Source organism: Xiphias gladius, chromosome 4 (genome assembly GCF_016859285.1).
Source record: "Xiphias gladius isolate SHS-SW01 ecotype Sanya breed wild chromosome 4, ASM1685928v1, whole genome shotgun sequence".
Classification (NCBI taxonomy): Eukaryota; Metazoa; Chordata; class Actinopteri; order Istiophoriformes; family Xiphiidae; genus Xiphias; species Xiphias gladius.
Genome location: NC_053403.1, coordinates 1 through 17590, shown reverse-complemented (window position 1 = coordinate 17590; position 17590 = coordinate 1). Strand labels below are relative to the sequence as shown.

The 17590-nt window shown below is 39.0% G+C and overlaps 4 protein-coding genes across 12 annotated transcripts; 3 read left to right on the top strand and 1 right to left on the bottom strand.

Moving 5' to 3' along the window:
- The first annotated feature begins 109 nt into the window (after positions 1 to 109).
- Positions 110 to 12126, top strand: ubr7 (ubiquitin protein ligase E3 component n-recognin 7). 9 transcript variants are annotated; one of them, XM_040124993.1, is made up of 13 exons: positions 4572 to 4922; positions 5652 to 5686; positions 6247 to 6368; positions 7013 to 7146; positions 7382 to 7442; positions 7768 to 7863; positions 7958 to 8011; positions 8560 to 8665; positions 8748 to 8824; positions 10652 to 10816; positions 11053 to 11218; positions 11579 to 11640; positions 11733 to 12126. In XM_040124993.1, exons 3-13 carry the CDS (start codon positions 6252 to 6254, stop codon positions 11823 to 11825), a joined length of 1131 nt encoding a protein of 376 aa, XP_039980927.1. In that variant the 5' UTR covers positions 4572 to 4922; positions 5652 to 5686; positions 6247 to 6251; the 3' UTR covers positions 11826 to 12126. The 9 variants fall into 9 exon arrangements, with proteins under 9 accessions (XP_039980928.1, XP_039980924.1, XP_039980926.1 ...); XM_040124988.1 differs by lacking the exon at positions 4572 to 4922 and adding an exon at positions 4929 to 5092; XM_040124994.1 differs by lacking the exons at positions 4572 to 4922; positions 5652 to 5686 and adding an exon at positions 110 to 239.
- Positions 252 to 3858, top strand: tmem251 (transmembrane protein 251). The gene is made up of 3 exons (XM_040124998.1): positions 252 to 512; positions 2317 to 2784; positions 3746 to 3858. The coding sequence occupies exon 2, from the start codon at positions 2325 to 2327 to the stop codon at positions 2697 to 2699; it is 375 nt and encodes a 124-aa protein (XP_039980932.1). The 5' UTR covers positions 252 to 512; positions 2317 to 2324; the 3' UTR covers positions 2700 to 2784; positions 3746 to 3858.
- On the bottom strand, positions 3752 to 4435 carry si:dkeyp-55f12.3 (uncharacterized protein LOC568418 homolog). The gene is made up of 2 exons (XM_040124999.1): positions 4170 to 4435; positions 3752 to 3876 (listed from the first exon to the last, which is right to left on the bottom strand). Exons 1-2 carry the CDS (start codon positions 4378 to 4380, stop codon positions 3779 to 3781), a joined length of 309 nt encoding a protein of 102 aa, XP_039980933.1. The 5' UTR covers positions 4381 to 4435; the 3' UTR covers positions 3752 to 3778.
- Positions 12127 to 13608: 1482 nt separating the features above from the next.
- si:dkey-85n7.8 (COX8 domain-containing protein) lies at positions 13609 to 15419 on the top strand. Its single transcript, XM_040125850.1, has 2 exons — positions 13609 to 13844; positions 14821 to 15419. Exons 1-2 carry the CDS (start codon positions 13713 to 13715, stop codon positions 14941 to 14943), a joined length of 255 nt encoding a protein of 84 aa, XP_039981784.1. The 5' UTR covers positions 13609 to 13712; the 3' UTR covers positions 14944 to 15419.
- Positions 15420 to 17590: the final 2171 nt, after the last annotated feature.

Genomic DNA, 17590 nt, shown 5'->3' with positions numbered 1-17590 from the left:
GAAACCTTTATTTAAGTGGCCACTGATATTTTCACCGTTTTTTTTAATTATTATTAAAGGATGTTGTTTTGGCGTCCAAATAAAACAAAAATAAATGCAGGTGAATGACGTAATCCAAAGGTGTCAGATGGCCAAACAGGAAGAGAGAGGCGAGATTTCCCGGAACCACCGGGATCCACTTCGGTCTAGAAACGAGTCTACGGCGCAATTTTAATTTGAAAGAATCAGCACAAAGGAAGGTGAGAGCCGATAAACACACGAGCTAATAGTCTAACAGGCTGCTAACAGGCTTAAAGGCTCGAACAGGCTAACAGACTACAGACAGGCTGCTAACACTACAGACAGGCTGCTAACAGGCTAACAGGCTAACAATCTTAGTGTAAATAAACAGCCAGCAAGATGGAGGTCTACAGGAAACATTACAGCGACATTCATCAGACTGAGTTAAACCTGTATGAAAAGTGAAGGGAGTATGGAACAGAGATTCTAGAATTCTGCTACGGTGAACCGAGGTCAGGTCAGATTTAATGGTTTTAACGTTAAAGCTGGGGTCAAAAATGTGTCAACAGCGGTAAAACTGGCTAAAAATGAATGGAGTTTGGAAGAAACAATCTGCTGGGTTGAAATCACACCCGTTTTAAATGTAAAGTTTATGATATATATATACATACATACATACACACTGTATGTATACGTGTATATAGGCATATAGACACTGACGATTTGAATTACCTAAGTATTGAGGAAGAAAGTATTGATCAGTATTGATAATGTTTTCACCATATATTGTTTATTGATTCCCCCCTCCTTACTGTATGCAGGATGATCACATTGATTGTTTGGTGTCTCTGACAGGGGGATGGGATGACGTATTGATTATTGATTGGCCATTGATTATCTCTGGGGAGTATGGAGGATGGACTGATGTATTGATTTCTGACTTGGTATTTCTTTCAGTACAGATGATGTACAGGTGATTTTTCCTTTCAGTGTTAGAGATGTATACAGTGGCATGAAAAGGTTTGGGCTCCCCTGGTCAAAATTTCTGATACTGGCAATAGGTAAGTGAGTAAAAGACGAACTGACTTCCATAAGGCAGAAAGTTAAAGATGACACATTTCTTTAATGTTTTAAGAAAGATTACTTTTTTATTTCCATCTTTTATAGTTTCAAAATAACAAAAAGGGTAAAGGGTCCAAACAAATGTTTTGGCCACCCTGCATGCTCAGTACTTATTTGATTTTTTTCAGTTCTTGTTTTTGGAGATTTCAGCCATTCTTCTTTTCTAAAAGCTTGTAGTTCTGTGAGATTCTTGGGCCGCCTTGCATGCAATGCTCTTTTGAGGTCTATTAACAGATTTTCAATGATGTTTAGGTCGGGGAACAGTCAGGGTCATTGCAAAAACTTCAGCTTGCGCCTCGTGGATTTGGGGTGTGTTTAGGATCATAATCCTGTTGTAGAAGCCATCCTCTTTTCATCTTCAGCTTTTTTACAGACGGTGTGATGTTTGCTTCCAGAATTACCTGGTATTTTATTGAATCCACAAATTACTCTTCCATGAAGGTCATATTTGTGCAGGTGTCACTGCACAGTAGAACAGTGCGCCACCACTCCAGAGTCTGCTAAATCTTCGTGGAAGTCTTTTGGAGTCGAATGGCAGTTTTGATTTGCCTTTCTAGCAATCCTAAAAGCAGTTGTCTTTGAAAGTTGACCTCAACCATTCCTGTCAAGTGCCATTTCTTAATTACATTACTAACTGAGGAAACGACTACCTGAAAACACTTTGCTATCTTCTTGCAGCCCTGTCCTGCTTTGTGGGCATCAATTATTTTAATTTTCAGACTGCTTGGCAGCTGCTTAGAGGAGGCTGCTGATTTCTGGGACAAGGTCTGAGGAGTATTTATAAACCTTTGAAAGTTTGCATCACTTGGCCTTTCCTAACAATGAATGTGAACAAGCCATAGCCCTAAGAAGCTAATTAAGGTCTGAGACCTTGGTAAAAGTTATCTGAGAGCTAAAATCTCTTCGAGTGTCTAAAATTTTGTTACGGTGCTCATTTGCTTTTTTCACTCTAAACTTGTACAAATTAACAATAATTCACTAATATGGCTAAAAATGTTGAGAATGTCTCATCTTTAATTTTATGCCTTTTGAGATCAGTTCATCTTCTACTCACTTAACTGTTTACAATAACAGACATTTCGACCAAGGGTGCCCAATCTTTTTCATGCCATTGTAGAGGATGTACAGGTGATGTGATGATCATGTACTGATGATGTTTTGATTATTGATTGGTTATTGATTATATCTGGACAGTATGGAGGATGATGAACTTCCGTCAGAGGATGGGATGGGTGGGCGTGGCTCTCTACCTGGTGCTCAGCGTCATGGCGGTGTACTACATCTTTGAGGTGCACACGCTCAGTTTGGAGCGCGTGCAGAGAGGTGGGGTCAGCCCGTCAGCTCCACCCCCTTCCATCACCTGGTCTCATCTGCCATCGCTTCCTGTCTGGATGTGGGCGTCGGTCTTCCTGCTGCCATACCTGCAGCTCTTCCTCTTCCTGTTCTCATGCACGAGAGCTGACCCCCGAGCTGTTGGTTACTGCGTACTTCCTGTCTGCATCACCCTGCTTTGCAGCCGCCGCCCCACTGCCCAGACACTGACTAATCACAGGGCAGGGTCAGTGATTGACACATAGAGAGGACCAATCGCAGAGGCTGCAGCTGCTCCGAACTTTTTGTGTTGATGTTTGTGATGTCACTTCCTGTGTGCCTTTTTAAAAAGTAAGACTCTTGTCAGATATAATCCTCCACACTGTCTAGCAGGGACTGAGTTCAGGACTGCCCTCACTGTGGATTGTCAGACCCACGAGCGTTGCCCTAAGTATTGACTGTTAGGAGAATCCACTCTGTCCCCACTCTGGAGTCTCAGCGTCTATCGTTTTTCCAACCCAGTTTAAATGAAACCAAACCTAGTTCTGTATGATGAAAGCCTTGAAAGAATGACCAGGAGCCCTAACCCTAAGCAATATTGAAGTGGGCGTGGTTGTATCTAAACTAGGTTGAAAAAAAAAAAAAAAATACAGACGGACTCTCAGGTTCAAGAGCGCTCCCCTGAGTATTGACCTTCAAGCCCAACAGTTGTTTGTGCCTCAGTCTGCAGCTGTCAATTAATGTCCTGTTGTTTTGTCATTGAGATATCACGGACAGTCCTGTGCTGTGATTGGCTGGAGGGTATTTGATATGGTGATAGCAGCACCAACGGTTACTTTAACCAGTTGCCTCGGCTAGCTGCAGGTTAATATCTAGAACAGAGGTTACTTGACAGCTGTTGGCCAATCAGAGAGCAGGATATTCTGTGGTACTTTTCTGTAATAACATGAGTTACATGACATGCTGGTTATCATAACAACTTTATTACAATATCAATATAATAAAAAAAAAATGAAATATAGACGTTTTTAATCTGAAAAGATTGATTTTACAGAAGTGACAGCAGCGGTCCAGTCAGACATTTGCCACCATGAACTGATTCTGGATCAATGGCAACTGATTGGCGAGTAGTGATGATTAGAAGAAGAGGCAGAAGTTTTTAAAAAAAAAAATCACATTTTATTCTTAGTTTTTAACTTAGACACACCTGTACAGGTTTATTGAGTTTCTACCCATTCGTGTAACTGATCACCTGCCATTATCCTCTTCAGTTCAAACAGGTAAAATTGTGATGTCATCCTGTCTCAAACAGAGTCTTCATGTGTCCTGAGGTGTTCCAGGTGTTTCAGGTTTTGGATCTTTTAGCTGGAGGTTGTAGCTCAGAAAATTGAGAATCCTCCGGCTCGTCGTCTTCTTCATCACTATCCTCCTCGTCTTCCTCACCTGCATCAGTTAAAACACAGGTGAATCTGAAATCCGCTGAACAGGTACACTGACAGGTAACGGTTTTGTTTTAAGTACGATACATTCGTCTCAGATCTGTGGATTAGAACAGGTCCGTTTTATAAATTTACCTGAGCAGTCACGTTAATAAAAGACATGAAACCCTGGGAAATTAACCGGCGGGTATTTTTAACCGAATAAGGTGTTTCCAAACAAGAAAACATTTAACACATTATCAGTAAATAATAATAAGACATTAGCTCTGTCATAGTTACTAGCAGTAGGTTACTCACCCTCTGCGCAGTCTCCGCGGGCTTTTTCACGCTCCACCAGCTCGCTGAGAAGCTGTGAGACATTCACGTTCAGTTCGTTTATTCCGTGGATGAGAGAACTCAGATTGTTTTCTACTTGAACGCATATTTTCTGTCTCTGTCCATCCCTCAACTTCAACTCTGCTAACACCGCTACGCCCGCCATCTTTATTACGACATCCTGGGTCGTCATCACGCGGTGTCTGATGTCTTCCGGTACTTTACGTAGAGTCACGCCTCCAAGGCATAACTCATTCAGACATTAGGTCTCCAGGACCGTATTTTCTTTTTCTTTTTCTTTTTCTTTTTCTTCTTCTTCTTCTTCTACTTCTTCTTCTACTTCTTCTACTTCTTCTTCTTACTAGTAGTAGTAGCTGCAGAAGCAGCATCAGCAGTAGTACTCAAATTATAGAACGCTTGAGCTGTTAGAAAGACTTAAAATAATGCGTATGTTTATTTACAGTTTTTATTTTACAAATATGAAATAAAACAGATCACAGGACCGATATGTGATCTATTACACAGATCAGTGTTTAGTTTTATCAGGGATTTAATTGAGTGTATGATTTTCTCTGTGATTAGTGAACGCACCGCATTGCAATTTCCCCTGTCACACTTCAATTGAGTTCTTCGGTGGATTTTTCGTTTTTACTTCAGTTTTTTTTACTAGATGACCTCTGACCCCAGAATGCCGCCAAATACGACCTGCGGAAATACGCCGGAAGTTGTCATCAGGTAGCAGTAGCTAGCAGTTTGACAACAAAGATCCGATCAGCTGAACATAGAACGGAGCTGATTATTGATTATTATTGATTATTATTGATCATTTTGGCGGCTGCTTTAGTTTGATCAGAAGTTGTGTAAACTGTCCGGTTACATTTCCGGTCTGGTCCCAGTTGTACTTGGTGAGTTTGTGTTTTTATTCAGAGAGCCTCCACCGTTAGCATTAGCATTAGCACGGAGAGGAGACAGTTGTGTATATTGAGGAGGCTGACTGATGCTGTTTTCTGATTGATCGGCAGCTGATAAGACTGAGCGATGACCTGATTAAACTGAATTGAAACACACACACAGATAGACAGGGAGAAAAAGACCCTGACACATAGACAGAGACTGAAGGTGGCGCTGTTTATCTCATCCTGTATACTTCAAATAACAGACAGTGGAATCAGTAGAGACAGGCAGTAGAGAAGTGTTTCTGTTGTTTCGCCTACCTTCATTGATATAAATTGGGTGGACAAAATAACAGAAACCCTCGGTATAACAGTACAGTTCAGCAGCACAGACTCAATCCTTCATGATCCTCCGAGTGAGTCGACACCTGTGGGAAAGTCTGAACACAGGCTGAACATTGGAACCGTCATGAACAAAAATGTACTATAGGGCTGGTGGATCAGACAGACTCAGTTTTAGCTGATGGAACTAATAAACTACCAGCTGTGTGTGTTACTGCTTCTGCTGCAGGTGTGAAGACCTGCTGTAACTTTGGAAGTGCGCAGGTAATTCAGTTGACACAATGCATTCTGACCTCTTTGGTTCTGCCTCTCCTCTAAATTATTCATCCAGTGGGAAATGTTGAATAGTTCTTAAATGTGGAAACAGGAAATTAACCATGAGGTTTGGAGACCTACACACAGGTGACTGTTAAATCCTGCTGTCTGTCGGGAATGAAGGTGTCCAGCTGTGCAGCTTCTGTCTGCTTAAGGCACTGTGTTTCTTTTCATTTATTCACATTTTTAACTCCTTGTGGTTTATATCCACTGCTGCTGTTGTTAACTGTTGATCTCTCTGTTCACAGACCTGTCATAAACCTTATTTATTTTAATGTTGTATTTATTTGTTTATCAAACAGAGTTTAAATGTGTGATGAGCAGATGGTGTCTCTGTGTTAACTGAGAACCTGATTTTGTTAGCGTCTAAAAATATTTTCGTAAAGTGTCAAAATATTTCCGGTTCTTTATGAAACCCATTAATTACCGTGACTGTGGCGGGCCGCCACCTGGAACGCACACATACAGTCTAGGTAAGACTGTTGTTTGTTTGATTGTTTGTTTTGTAGTTAACATGTGTGAGGAGCAGACATTGTCTCTGGTTGATGTTCTGGAGGAAGATGAAGAGCTGGAGGAAGAAGCTTCAGCTGTTTTGGCAGGAAGTGACTCAGATCACTGCTCTTACCCTCAGGTTAGTCTTTATATACAGTATACACTATAATATATAAAGGGAGTTTTTCCTTGACACTGTTGTCAAGGGATTGCTCATGGGGGAATGTTGTCTCTGTAAATACTATAAAAAGTATGGTCTAGACCTGGGTATATGAAAAGTGCCAATGATATAACCTCTGTTATGATTTGGTGCTATATGAATAAATAAGATATGCGTTATACTGTTTATATACTGTGTACACTATATATGTACTTCATACTGTTTATATACATTGTCAACTTTATGTACTTTTTAGTTTAGAGTGCACTGTGAATTCTCCTTCAGTATCCAACACACTGACCAGCAGATGGCGGCATCATCATCCTGTCATTATTATCATTTTTATCATCATTAGTAGTAGTAGTAGCAGCAGTAGTACGAGTAGTAGCAGCAGCAGTAGCAGTAGAAATAGTAGTATTCATCTTACTGAGGGGTCAGTGTGTAAGGATGTCTGTTTAAAGGTGAGAGGAGCTCTACATATAATAGTGTGTATCCCTGTGTGTTTCTTTGTGAGTTTTCCTCTGAGTATGTTTCTGTATATACATACATGTGTGTATATGCGTGTGTGTGTGTGTGTGTGTGTGTGTGTGTGTGTGTGTGTGTGTGTGTGTGTGTGTTTTCAGGGCTATGTGAAACGCCAGGCTCTGTATGCCTGTAACACATGTACACCAAAGGGAGGAGAGGCAGCAGGAGTGTGTTTGGCCTGTTCATATAAATGTCATGAAGGTCATGACCTCTTTGAACTCTACACCAAGAGGTGAGCACTCACCTGTCAGTGTATAATATGTATACCAAATAAATCATCGCTACAGCATCAATACCTCATCAATACATCATCACTATATCAATACAGTATTTATGCATCTTTAACACATCATCACTAAAAATCTGACTTTGTCTCTGTTTCAGTAGCGTTTAAATAGATTTTAATATTTATATTTATAAACATAAATCTTACTCTGTTTTTTCTTCTTCTTCTGTGTTTCCTGCAGGAACTTTCGTTGTGACTGTGGAAACAGGAAGTTCACAGAGCTGCAGTGTAAACTTTACCCTGTGAGTTCTGATCAAATATAATGAGTACTGATCACACATGACTTTACTAATCTGTTCACGGTGCCCATGAGACAGTAACACTGCAGGTGTGTACAGATTGTCCTCATAAATACCTTAAAACCTGTCAGGTCTCCAGATGGTTATTAACAGTCCTTAGCTCTGATTGTTGAAGTGATGTTTATATTTAAAATCACTGCAGGATGTCTCTAATGTTTTTCAGAATACATAAATAAGTAAAAAGGTGGTTTTCACAATGCATGATCTGGTCAGGTTTCCTCACTCTGTCATAAAGGCAACACTGTATGTGTGTGTGTGTGTGCTTCAGGATAAAGATGAGGTCAACAGTCTGAATAAATACAGTCATAACTTCTTTGGAGTTTACTGTACCTGTAGCCGGCCTTATCCAGACCCAGATGACCAGGTGAGAAACACAACTGACACTCGCCTGTTCTCCAGTGGTATTCAGGTCTCTTTACTGAAGCTGTCTTTCTGTAATTGGCTGGTTTTGTCTGCAGGTGGAGGATGAGATGATTCAGTGTGTGGTCTGTGAGGACTGGCTGCATGGCAGGGTGAGTTCATGAAAAGTACCTGACACAAATAACAGCTGTACACCTGTTTTAGAGACTATAAAAAAACAAACTGACAACAGACAGGTGCACAGGTGATATGAATTACACCCCGTTGACACACACAGACACATACGCACACTATTGCTATCAGAGTGACAGGTGTGTAACTCAAATACATCCTGTGCTCCTACATCACCTGTCACATCTATTGGTTGTGACATCACAGTCCCAAGGTTTTCCTTCAGTCCACATTTATTATTTACATTTTACATTTACAGAGCATTCCAAACGTTCCTCTTCAGCTTTTTTGTTCATTTCACGTTTCATAAGAATTTATTAAAAAACTCTAAATGGAGCTATGTGTTTGTTGTAGTGCCCCCTGCTGGTCAACCTTCACTGACTTCACCTACACCTGTATCTGTATTTGCACCTGTATCTGCACCTTTACCTGTAGCTCTACCTCTAGCTGCACCTGTACATGTGCCTGTATCTTTACCTGCACCTACACCTGTGCGTGTATCTTTACCTGTACCTGTGTGTGTTTGCAGCACCTGGGCTGTGTAGTACCAGACTGTGTGGAGCTGCAGGAAATGATTTGTGAGTCCTGTATGAACAAAAACCCCTTTCTCTGGACCTATGCTGCTCACCTGGCAGGTAAATAATCAGGTTACACTTGCTGTGTCATGTGTTTCCTGTGTGTAATGTACTTCCTTTGTGAGATGTACTTCCTATTCAGTTCCAGGTGCAACAGTGCAGTTGAAGGAGGAAACAGGAGGAGATTCAAACACAGATGTTCCTAAAAAAGAAGAACAGGTGAGAGGATTAATCTGGTTAAAGTGTCTTCATCCTTCAGAGTTGATTTGGACACCCTGTGGTTACCATGGTAACAGCAAGTGTGTAATTATGCCGAGAGATAATTACTGAATTTGAACACACTGAATAGATCTAAATGAAAAATACAAAAAAACATGTTTGGAGTTAAAGAAAGTGATTTCATTTTAAAACACTGGATCCAACTGCTGCATATGCTCAGATCAGCCAGGTCCAGAGACATTTAACCGTCTAATAAATTAAAATAAATATTAAATGAAATATCAGAGACAACAGGTTTTTACAGGTCAGTTTGAATGTAGAAGTACAGATCTGAAAGTCTAAAACTGTTTATTACTGACAGACGTCTGTTACAAACAGCAGCTGGTGAAATAAAAGTGATCTAGTTTCAATAATTAAATAGATGTTTGATTCAGTTGTGTGAAAACTGGTGAGTTATTAATAAAAGGTTCAGTTCAGTCTGTGCTGTTTGAAGTGTTTAAATCAAGTTAATATGTTTATGAACAGGTTTATTCAATCAGTAAGTAACACAGATCATCTCTGAAACATCTGATCAGTGTGATCAATGTGATCACTTCTGATCAGACTGTGAAAACAGTTTCAGTTTATCTGCAGCAGTTTACATATTTTGTGAGGACTGTGGATGAGCAGCTGGTTCTGAGTATCTGAACTAACTCTAACATCATACTGACAACTCACTGATCAGTCTCAGTTTGTTGTTGCTGCTCACGTTGTCTGTTCGCTGGTATTATTGATAATATTAACGATCTATCTGAAATAGTTTTGCAGTTTAGTTCCTCACACTGCTCCACTCTCAACATATTCAAAGATCCTCAAACTCCCGAATAAGTGTCTGGATATCTTTGTAGAGGGCTTATCTTTGCTGGATCAGATTGAAACTAACTGATGTTTTTACTTTAACTGTTATTTTATTTTTTCTTGATGAACTGAAGTGAGTTTAGATTATTTTCTGGACTGACTGTTTCTCCACTGATGGAGATCAGGACTCACTTTTTTTTTTTCTACTTTCCCAAGTTTAACCAAGTTTGACCTGTTTTTAAAAAAAGAGAAGAATTTGAGTTGGTGTTAGACATGTTTGATTTTCTCTCTAATCTGCTTAAATATCAGTGTACGTGTAGAACAATGTGAACGGACTGTCAGAACAAAATGAGATTGACATCAGGCAAATAAAGACAATAATAATAATAAAAACAATAATAATACAGTCAAACTGTCACAACAACTGTAAAACCGACTCTACTCACTGATCTGAGATCTGTTTGAGTTATTATCTGAGCTGAAGTCATGAGAGTCAACTGATCAGTTTCAGATTCTACTATGGCCAGTAGAGTTTAATTAGTCAGTTAATCAAGTATTTTCATTATCATCAATATTTTGATAAATGATTCATCATTAAAGTGATTTTTCACTGCTTCCAGCTTCTCTTTCTGATGTGACAGAAAACTGAATATTTTAGTTTAAATTATGACCTACACACAGACTGATTATTGATCTGATGGTCTGGAGTCAGATAAACACAATCCTGTGTCTGAGCTCTGCAGGCAGTTGCCTTGTCCTCATGGCTTGGTTTTTGCTCTGATATGCATTGTCAGCTGTGAGACCTTATATAGACAGGTGTGTGCCTTTCTAAATCGTGTCCAGTCAATTGAATTTACCACAGGTGGACTCCAATCAAGGTGTAGAAACATCTCAAAGATGATCAAGTCATGATTCAGTCTGTTTACATCTGCAGAAATATGACTGTTCACTCTGATTGATGTGATTGATTAATGATCAGTAATCTGTCAGGTCGATGATGTCATCGAGCCCAGCTGTAAGCGGAGCCGTGAGGAGGCGGAATCTATCTGCGGACTGAAGGAACTCCAGGGGATTGATCAGAAAAGAGTCCAGTCAGGAGCTGTGTTCTGGCCGTCAGCGTGGCGCTCTAAACTCTGCTCCTGCAACACCTGCCAGGTAACATTCACCTCTCTTAGTTTCTTTTGGCCGAGGCACTTATGATGTGACTTTGAGGTCATGGATTTGTTTACTGTGTAGTTCAGTTTCTTTGATACTGGATATCTGATAAATGCATTGAACACCTAAAGAAGAAGCTGATCGTCCTAAGGAGTATTTAAAGTACAGCTCACATCTTTAATCATAAGTTATCTGTCTTTAACATACTTGTCTCTAACTGACCTCTGTCTCCTCAGGAGCGTCTATCTGAAGCTAATCTGTCTTTCCTGTTGGATGAGTCTGACACTGTACTTGCCTACGAGAAAAAAGGAAAGAACAACGAACAGAAACAACAAGGACACGACCCTCTGATGTCAGCGCTGGACAACCTGAACCGAGTGCAGCAACTCGAGATCATCCATGGTACACAAAACTACAAGCACTACACATAAAACTACTAAAAGTTACCACACCTGGAAATACCAGTACCACACATGATTGTCCAAGCACCACACGTGAATCTACAGGTGTCACACATGAATATGCAAATATCGCACTTGGGACTACAGTACCTCACATGAATCTACAAGTACCACACAGGGACCTACAGTACTACACATGATTGTGAAAGTACTGCTCATGGAACTACAAGCACTGCATATGAATCTACAGGTTTTGCACGTGACTCTAAAAATATTGCACGTGAAACTACAAGAGCCACCGTTTCATGTGGCTGTCGGCCACATTTGTGTGTTTTTCTGACAGTGAGTTTGTTTGTTTCAGGATACAACGACATGAAAACTGAACTGAAGGACTTCCTGCAGAGATTCGCAGCTGAAGGAAAGGTCAGTTTCACCCTAAAGGTGACCTCTCACCTGCTGACCTTTGACCTGCCAACTTGACTCCTGATGTTGTGTGACTCTTTGTTCTCTGATAGGTTGTGACTCCTGATGATATCCGTCAGTTCTTTGAGCAGCAGCAGAGTCGCAAGAGAAGACGAGTCGACGCTGGACGTTTCTACTGCACCTGATCACCTCTGACCTTTGACCTCCAACTAACCATGTAATAACCATTGACCTTCTCCTGATCTCCTTCCTGGGATCGTCCTACATCATTTCTTCACATTTCCTGCTGAAAAGCTGATGTTTGTGGATTTTCTGGACATTTTAAAGTTTTTATCCTCAGTTTATTTAGATCTTTGAGACACTGAATTTCCTGTTTTTAATGTTTGTGTTTCAGAGGTCAAAGGTCACCAACATTAATGTCTGTTTGTGTTCTCTCTGTGTTTCCTTTTTAATGAAAACCAATAAAACTGAACCACAACACCAACATGGAGTCTGGTCATGTTTAGGGATCATTCAACAGGACTGATCAATTATAGTGATTATTGATTAATAGGAAGTGTTAAATCTCTGCTGGTTGTTTTAAATGAAACAAAACGCTCCCTGAAGGAGATCAAAATTAAAACTGCAGTTCATAGCGTCTGCTGTTGAGATCCTAGTGACTGCTGCAAAGCCAGTGTTAATAGCAACTGCCTAATGAGAGTTTGGGAGGATGTTGCTGAAAACATCGACTTCCCTGAGTCAATTTGAGATTGTAAATTGGAACTTCTGGTTCTGGTTCCTGCTGCCGTTGTTCACCACTGGTCACACTTTGAATGAGGAAAAATAGAAGCATCCACAATTTGATCCAGTGCCTAACACAGAAAAGACGTTTAATGTATAGGATATTTACTGAGCAGATCAACTGCAGCCAGCTGTGGAAACTTAAGATACTGTTCAAACATTGAACACCTTGTGCAGAGATGAAGACACAAAGTTAAAGGGGTAAGGTAAGATGGTAATGTATTGACATGCTGTAGTTTCCTCTACGCTCTTACTATTGAGTACAGCAGAAAACTAAAACAAAGCTGTCCTTGATCTTGCTTTATTTTTTCATGTGACAGGGCTCAGAAACAAAACAGTAAATCAAGGTAATCAGATTAAAATATCCTGTTGAAATATGATTGTACTTATGTTTCTTCTCCTTTATATATGAGGTTACAAGACTAAAAGTTTGGAAACAACTGGTTTAATATCTGTTTTATAACATTATTTGTTTTTATGTAAAATCTGTATAGTAACTGCAGCTGTCAGATACATGTAGTGCAATAAAAGTACATCGTTTTTCCTCTGAAATGTGGTGGAATAAAAGTATAAATTAGCAGAAGATGGAAATAGTCAAGTACTAGTATCTCACAGCTCTGCAAAAGTACAGTACTAGAGTAAATGTTATATCCCACCTCTGCTCAGTTTATTTATTATCCTGAAACTGTCTCTTCTGATTTTTTCTGAAGCTGAACAGATTTTAACCTGCAGGTCTGTTTCTGCACATCAAACACTTTATGACATTAACCCTTCATCCTCCATAACGTCACTCATTCTTCCTCCATCAGTCCTTTTCTTCTTCTCTGTCAGTTGTTTGTTCTGCAGAGAAAATGTAATCAGCTTGATTGTTCCGCTGGAGACCAGCTGCTTCTTACTGTTTTTCAATTCAGTTTTTTAAGATGATCTTTTGGATAAATTCATGTTTCTGTCACGTCAACATTTATTTCATTGATTCTGTGGTTTCTGCACTAGTTAAACTCAGTTTGATCTTTTCAGTTTAATCTGCAGATCATCAAAGTACCAACTTTAGTCAGCTGTTTGCATTTGTCCAGTCATCAGTCTGCAGAGACCCCCCCTTCCTCTTTCTTCTCCCTTCCGTCATCCCCCTGCTTTCCCTCTCACTCCTCCTCTGGTCCTCCAGATACAGCCTCAGTTGGACTGAGGAGCTCAAACTGAAAACATCATAATCAAATTGAGAAAAAACAGGTACTCAACATCAGGCAATCAGAATTAGTCAGCTTCTCAGTAAGCAGGTGCCAGTTGCTGTGACGATGGTGAGTGGTGTCCTGAGGATGATTATGGGAAATGTTTCAGTGTTGACTTTGGCTCGTCCAAAAGAAATCCTGAAGGCGACAAGGAAGATGATTTACAGCAAACCTCCCAGGAACAAGATCGGAGCTGCGGTGAGTCTCTGAAACTAATAACTAACGTAATGACTAACTAAAATACTTGTCTATAAAAACCATGTTTAGGTGTGTCCATAGTTTGACTTGATTTAAAACTTCAGACTGCAGCAGTAAAGTCACGGTCAGATGATTCAATTATTAGAAAAATGTCTGTGAATATTTAAAGTATTTAATACTCATCTGATGAAGAACTTTTATTCTGATGCTCATTTCACACAGCAGCAGCCAGTTAAAGATCATTATCAATTATGTGAAATACATCAGAAAAAGAAAAAATAAGAAAAATTACATTTAAGATAGTGGATGTTTTTGTTGAACTTAGTTCAATTCAAAAATACTTTCCTTGTTCCTCTGGGGGAACAAAGTTAAAACATATACAATACTAATCTGACCATGTCAGAAATACTTAAAACAAAGCAGGTTTACAAGGTTAATGGCAGGGACTGATCCACATCTGGACCACAACTGGTCCACCGCTTGTCAACAGTAACCCAAAAACATGAAGGAACATTGGATCAAAAAGTGTCCAAGTGTGTTCGTAGTGTTGGTTTATGTAAACATTGATAGTGAAACCTATTACTTCAAAAATTCAGACAGAGACAGGATAAAAGAAAACATCAATTCAGCTTTTTTCAGCCCTGAGTTTTGTCTGCATGCTCCCAGCAGGCTGCAAAACCTCTGACTTCACTCTAAAAACACTTGAATATATAATCTGGTCTAACTAGTGCGCAGACTTTAGGATGAGATTAATATATTTCTGTGTTTTTTTATTAAAACTCTTGCATCTGAATTTAAAAAGGTTTAAGTGTTTGAACAGAAAAAAGTCATTAAAGTGTTTTCGTTCTGTAGATTTTCTTTATTCTTTGTTTTTCAGTTTCTCCCCTTTGAAGTTTCAGGTGGATCTCTCATCTGATTGCTTGTAAAAAAACACAAAAAACAAAGGCTCAGATTGGTTGTTATTTGTCTCTGACAGCAAAGTTTCTTCGTCATGTCAGTGTTTGCGGTCGCCATGTTGACTCCAGCTGCCTGGATCCTTCATCACCTGCCAGAGTACCGGCAGAGGTCCAAACAGGATCAACAGCGTCCCAGGACGTGATCTTCATCTTTGTCATCTTCTTCCTCCTCTTCCTTGGCACAAACAGCTGGATGTTGTTCATTTGTCAATATATTTTAAACTTTAATTAACAAATGTATCAGATACATACATTTCATGTTGAATCATTGAAAGTGAACTTCAATCAATAAACATTTTGTCATGACATCTATAGAACAGAGCTGTCCTATCAAACATGAGAGCAGCCTGTTTCTCTGCTCATGGTCGTTTCTTTTATTAAAATTAAAGATGTTTGATGTTGCTGCTTCTCTCTGCTTAAAAACACTAGAATCTGGACTCTGGACAAACAGGAACTTTCCGAAGTAAAATAAATGCTTGAGCTTGTGTGTTTGTATTCGAGCAGGATGTTTCTGTTTGTTTAGTTTTCTTCTGCTGGATTTACACAGTTAATCACTTCCTGTTTGTCTCAGTGGGAACTGATGTTCTCAAACTCATTAAACCTGAGTGGAAGACATCATGATCTTCTTACCATGCCCCACAGTCTGTTTCACTATAAAATTGTATTATTTTATTTGTTTATAAGTTTATTTAACATAAATAAACATATGGATTTTTCCATCTGTAGTCTCTGGACAGATGTTACAGATTCAACCTAAAAACAGAATAAAAGAATAAAATTGAAAAATCATTTATAAGCCTGCAATAATAAAAAGAGAATATTAATGTTAGTTAAAGACATCACACAGGACAGCGTTATATTGCATATTAAACATGGAACATAGAGACATAGTATGAAACATACAAAGCAAAGAGGAATTAAGATTGGAATCAGTTGATTTGAATATAATCAACTGATTATCTCTGAGCTGAAATAAAACTAACTTAAGTCAACAAACAAAAAGTTTTGCACATTAAATGAATCTGTCTTGCAAACAGTTTAATATTGAATAAATCATCTAGTAAAATTTTCTTATCTCATTTGACAAATAAAGAATCAGATCAAACATGCAGTTCACTGACGAACCAAGTCTTAAATGATTAATATAAGAGTTGAAGTTAACAGGACATGAAAAGTGATGATTCATCAAATCAGCTGAGAGGAAAAAAAAAGTTTACACAGGTTATCTGGGTTATTTATTTTATTGTTCATAAGAGTTCATATTGTGACAGTCTAACCTGTCAAATCCCACATGTGAAAGTTATAGTCTTATCTATCTACAGTCTGTGGTGGACACTCGCCGGTAAGTATGACTCAGCTTCATTTCAGTCACAAACAATTATGAAGCAGCTGCACTCTTCAGTTCACTGTCCGTTAGCGGTGGTTAGGTAAAATAGCAGTGAAATTCAATAAACATTATGATAACAGTGCATTTGATGTCTGTTCATCAAATGTCCAGATATCATCCAAAACTATGAAAATACCTTTGAGGTTCATCATCATGTTACCTCAGATTCACGGACTTTAACTGAAATAAAGCTAAAACACAAACTGACAAAGATTTAACAAAAAATACACTGAAATTAAACAGAAAAAGTGAAGATAAACCGTAAATAAAAATGAACTCTGCAGGTGAGGAGAAAAATCAAACTGATTCGAGAATAAAACTGAAAATAAAACGCAGATTAAACCATCAGGTGGACCTTTATGTACCTGATGTTCTGACCAATGAGAGCACATGGTGTCATCGCCATGGTAACCTGCAGATGATGACACCACAGTGATTATTGTTTCTGTTCAGTCAGTGTTTGTGTTATTTTATGCTTGTCTCAATGAACCGCGTATTCATTGAAAACAATGTCTTAATCATGACGATTTAATCTAAATTTATCGTTAAATTACAGCCATCTTTTTAAAACCACCTTAAAATATAACTGAGTAAGAAAATATAATATATAAGAGAAACACGAGACAACAAAAAACAAAAAATGAGAGATGAAACAAGCGAAGAACACTACACAAGCATTCAGTGTCATTTTATTAAATATTTTTCCCTGCTATATTTGGACTCTGCACTTTGCTTGGCAGGGGCACCACAATGCCCTCCCCTCTCAGAGTTCATCAAACCGAACTGCACTGCAACCATCTAAAATAAAGAGTGGAAAAGTGGGGCATCTGTTATAGAGCTACTTTACTCTTGGAAAGTAAGTATTATATCAGTATATTTTCTGAGGAAAATATGTTTTTCAACGAGCTAGAATGTGTCTGAACTGCTTGAATTTGCTTGAGCTGGCGTTATATGAGCGATGTAGTTGCGGTCTTTTCTGCACCAAAAATTGACGCTAACTTAGCTTGGTTATTTAGATCCATTGTGATTACGTAGCCTACTTATTTATTTCCCGCAATTGCCTTGACTTCTGTCCAGCAACAGTGAGTGTTGCCTAGAAACCCCCTGCCCAATCGCCACACAGAAAGTTGGACAGAAAAGCAGGACACAGTTAACTAGCATTTAGTGGCCTTTTGCTTCGAGGCTTGGTAAGTGACAAATATCCCGAATGTGAACGTTTTCATTTGACAGCAAAATGTCACTATTGCGAATGTTTTTCCTGAGGAAAATATGTTTTTCAATGAGCTAGAATGTGTCTGAACTGCTTGAATTTGCTTGAGCTGGCGTTATATGAGCGATGTAGTTGCGGTCTTTTCTGCACCAAAAATTGACGCTAACTTAGCTTGGTTATTTAGATCCATTGT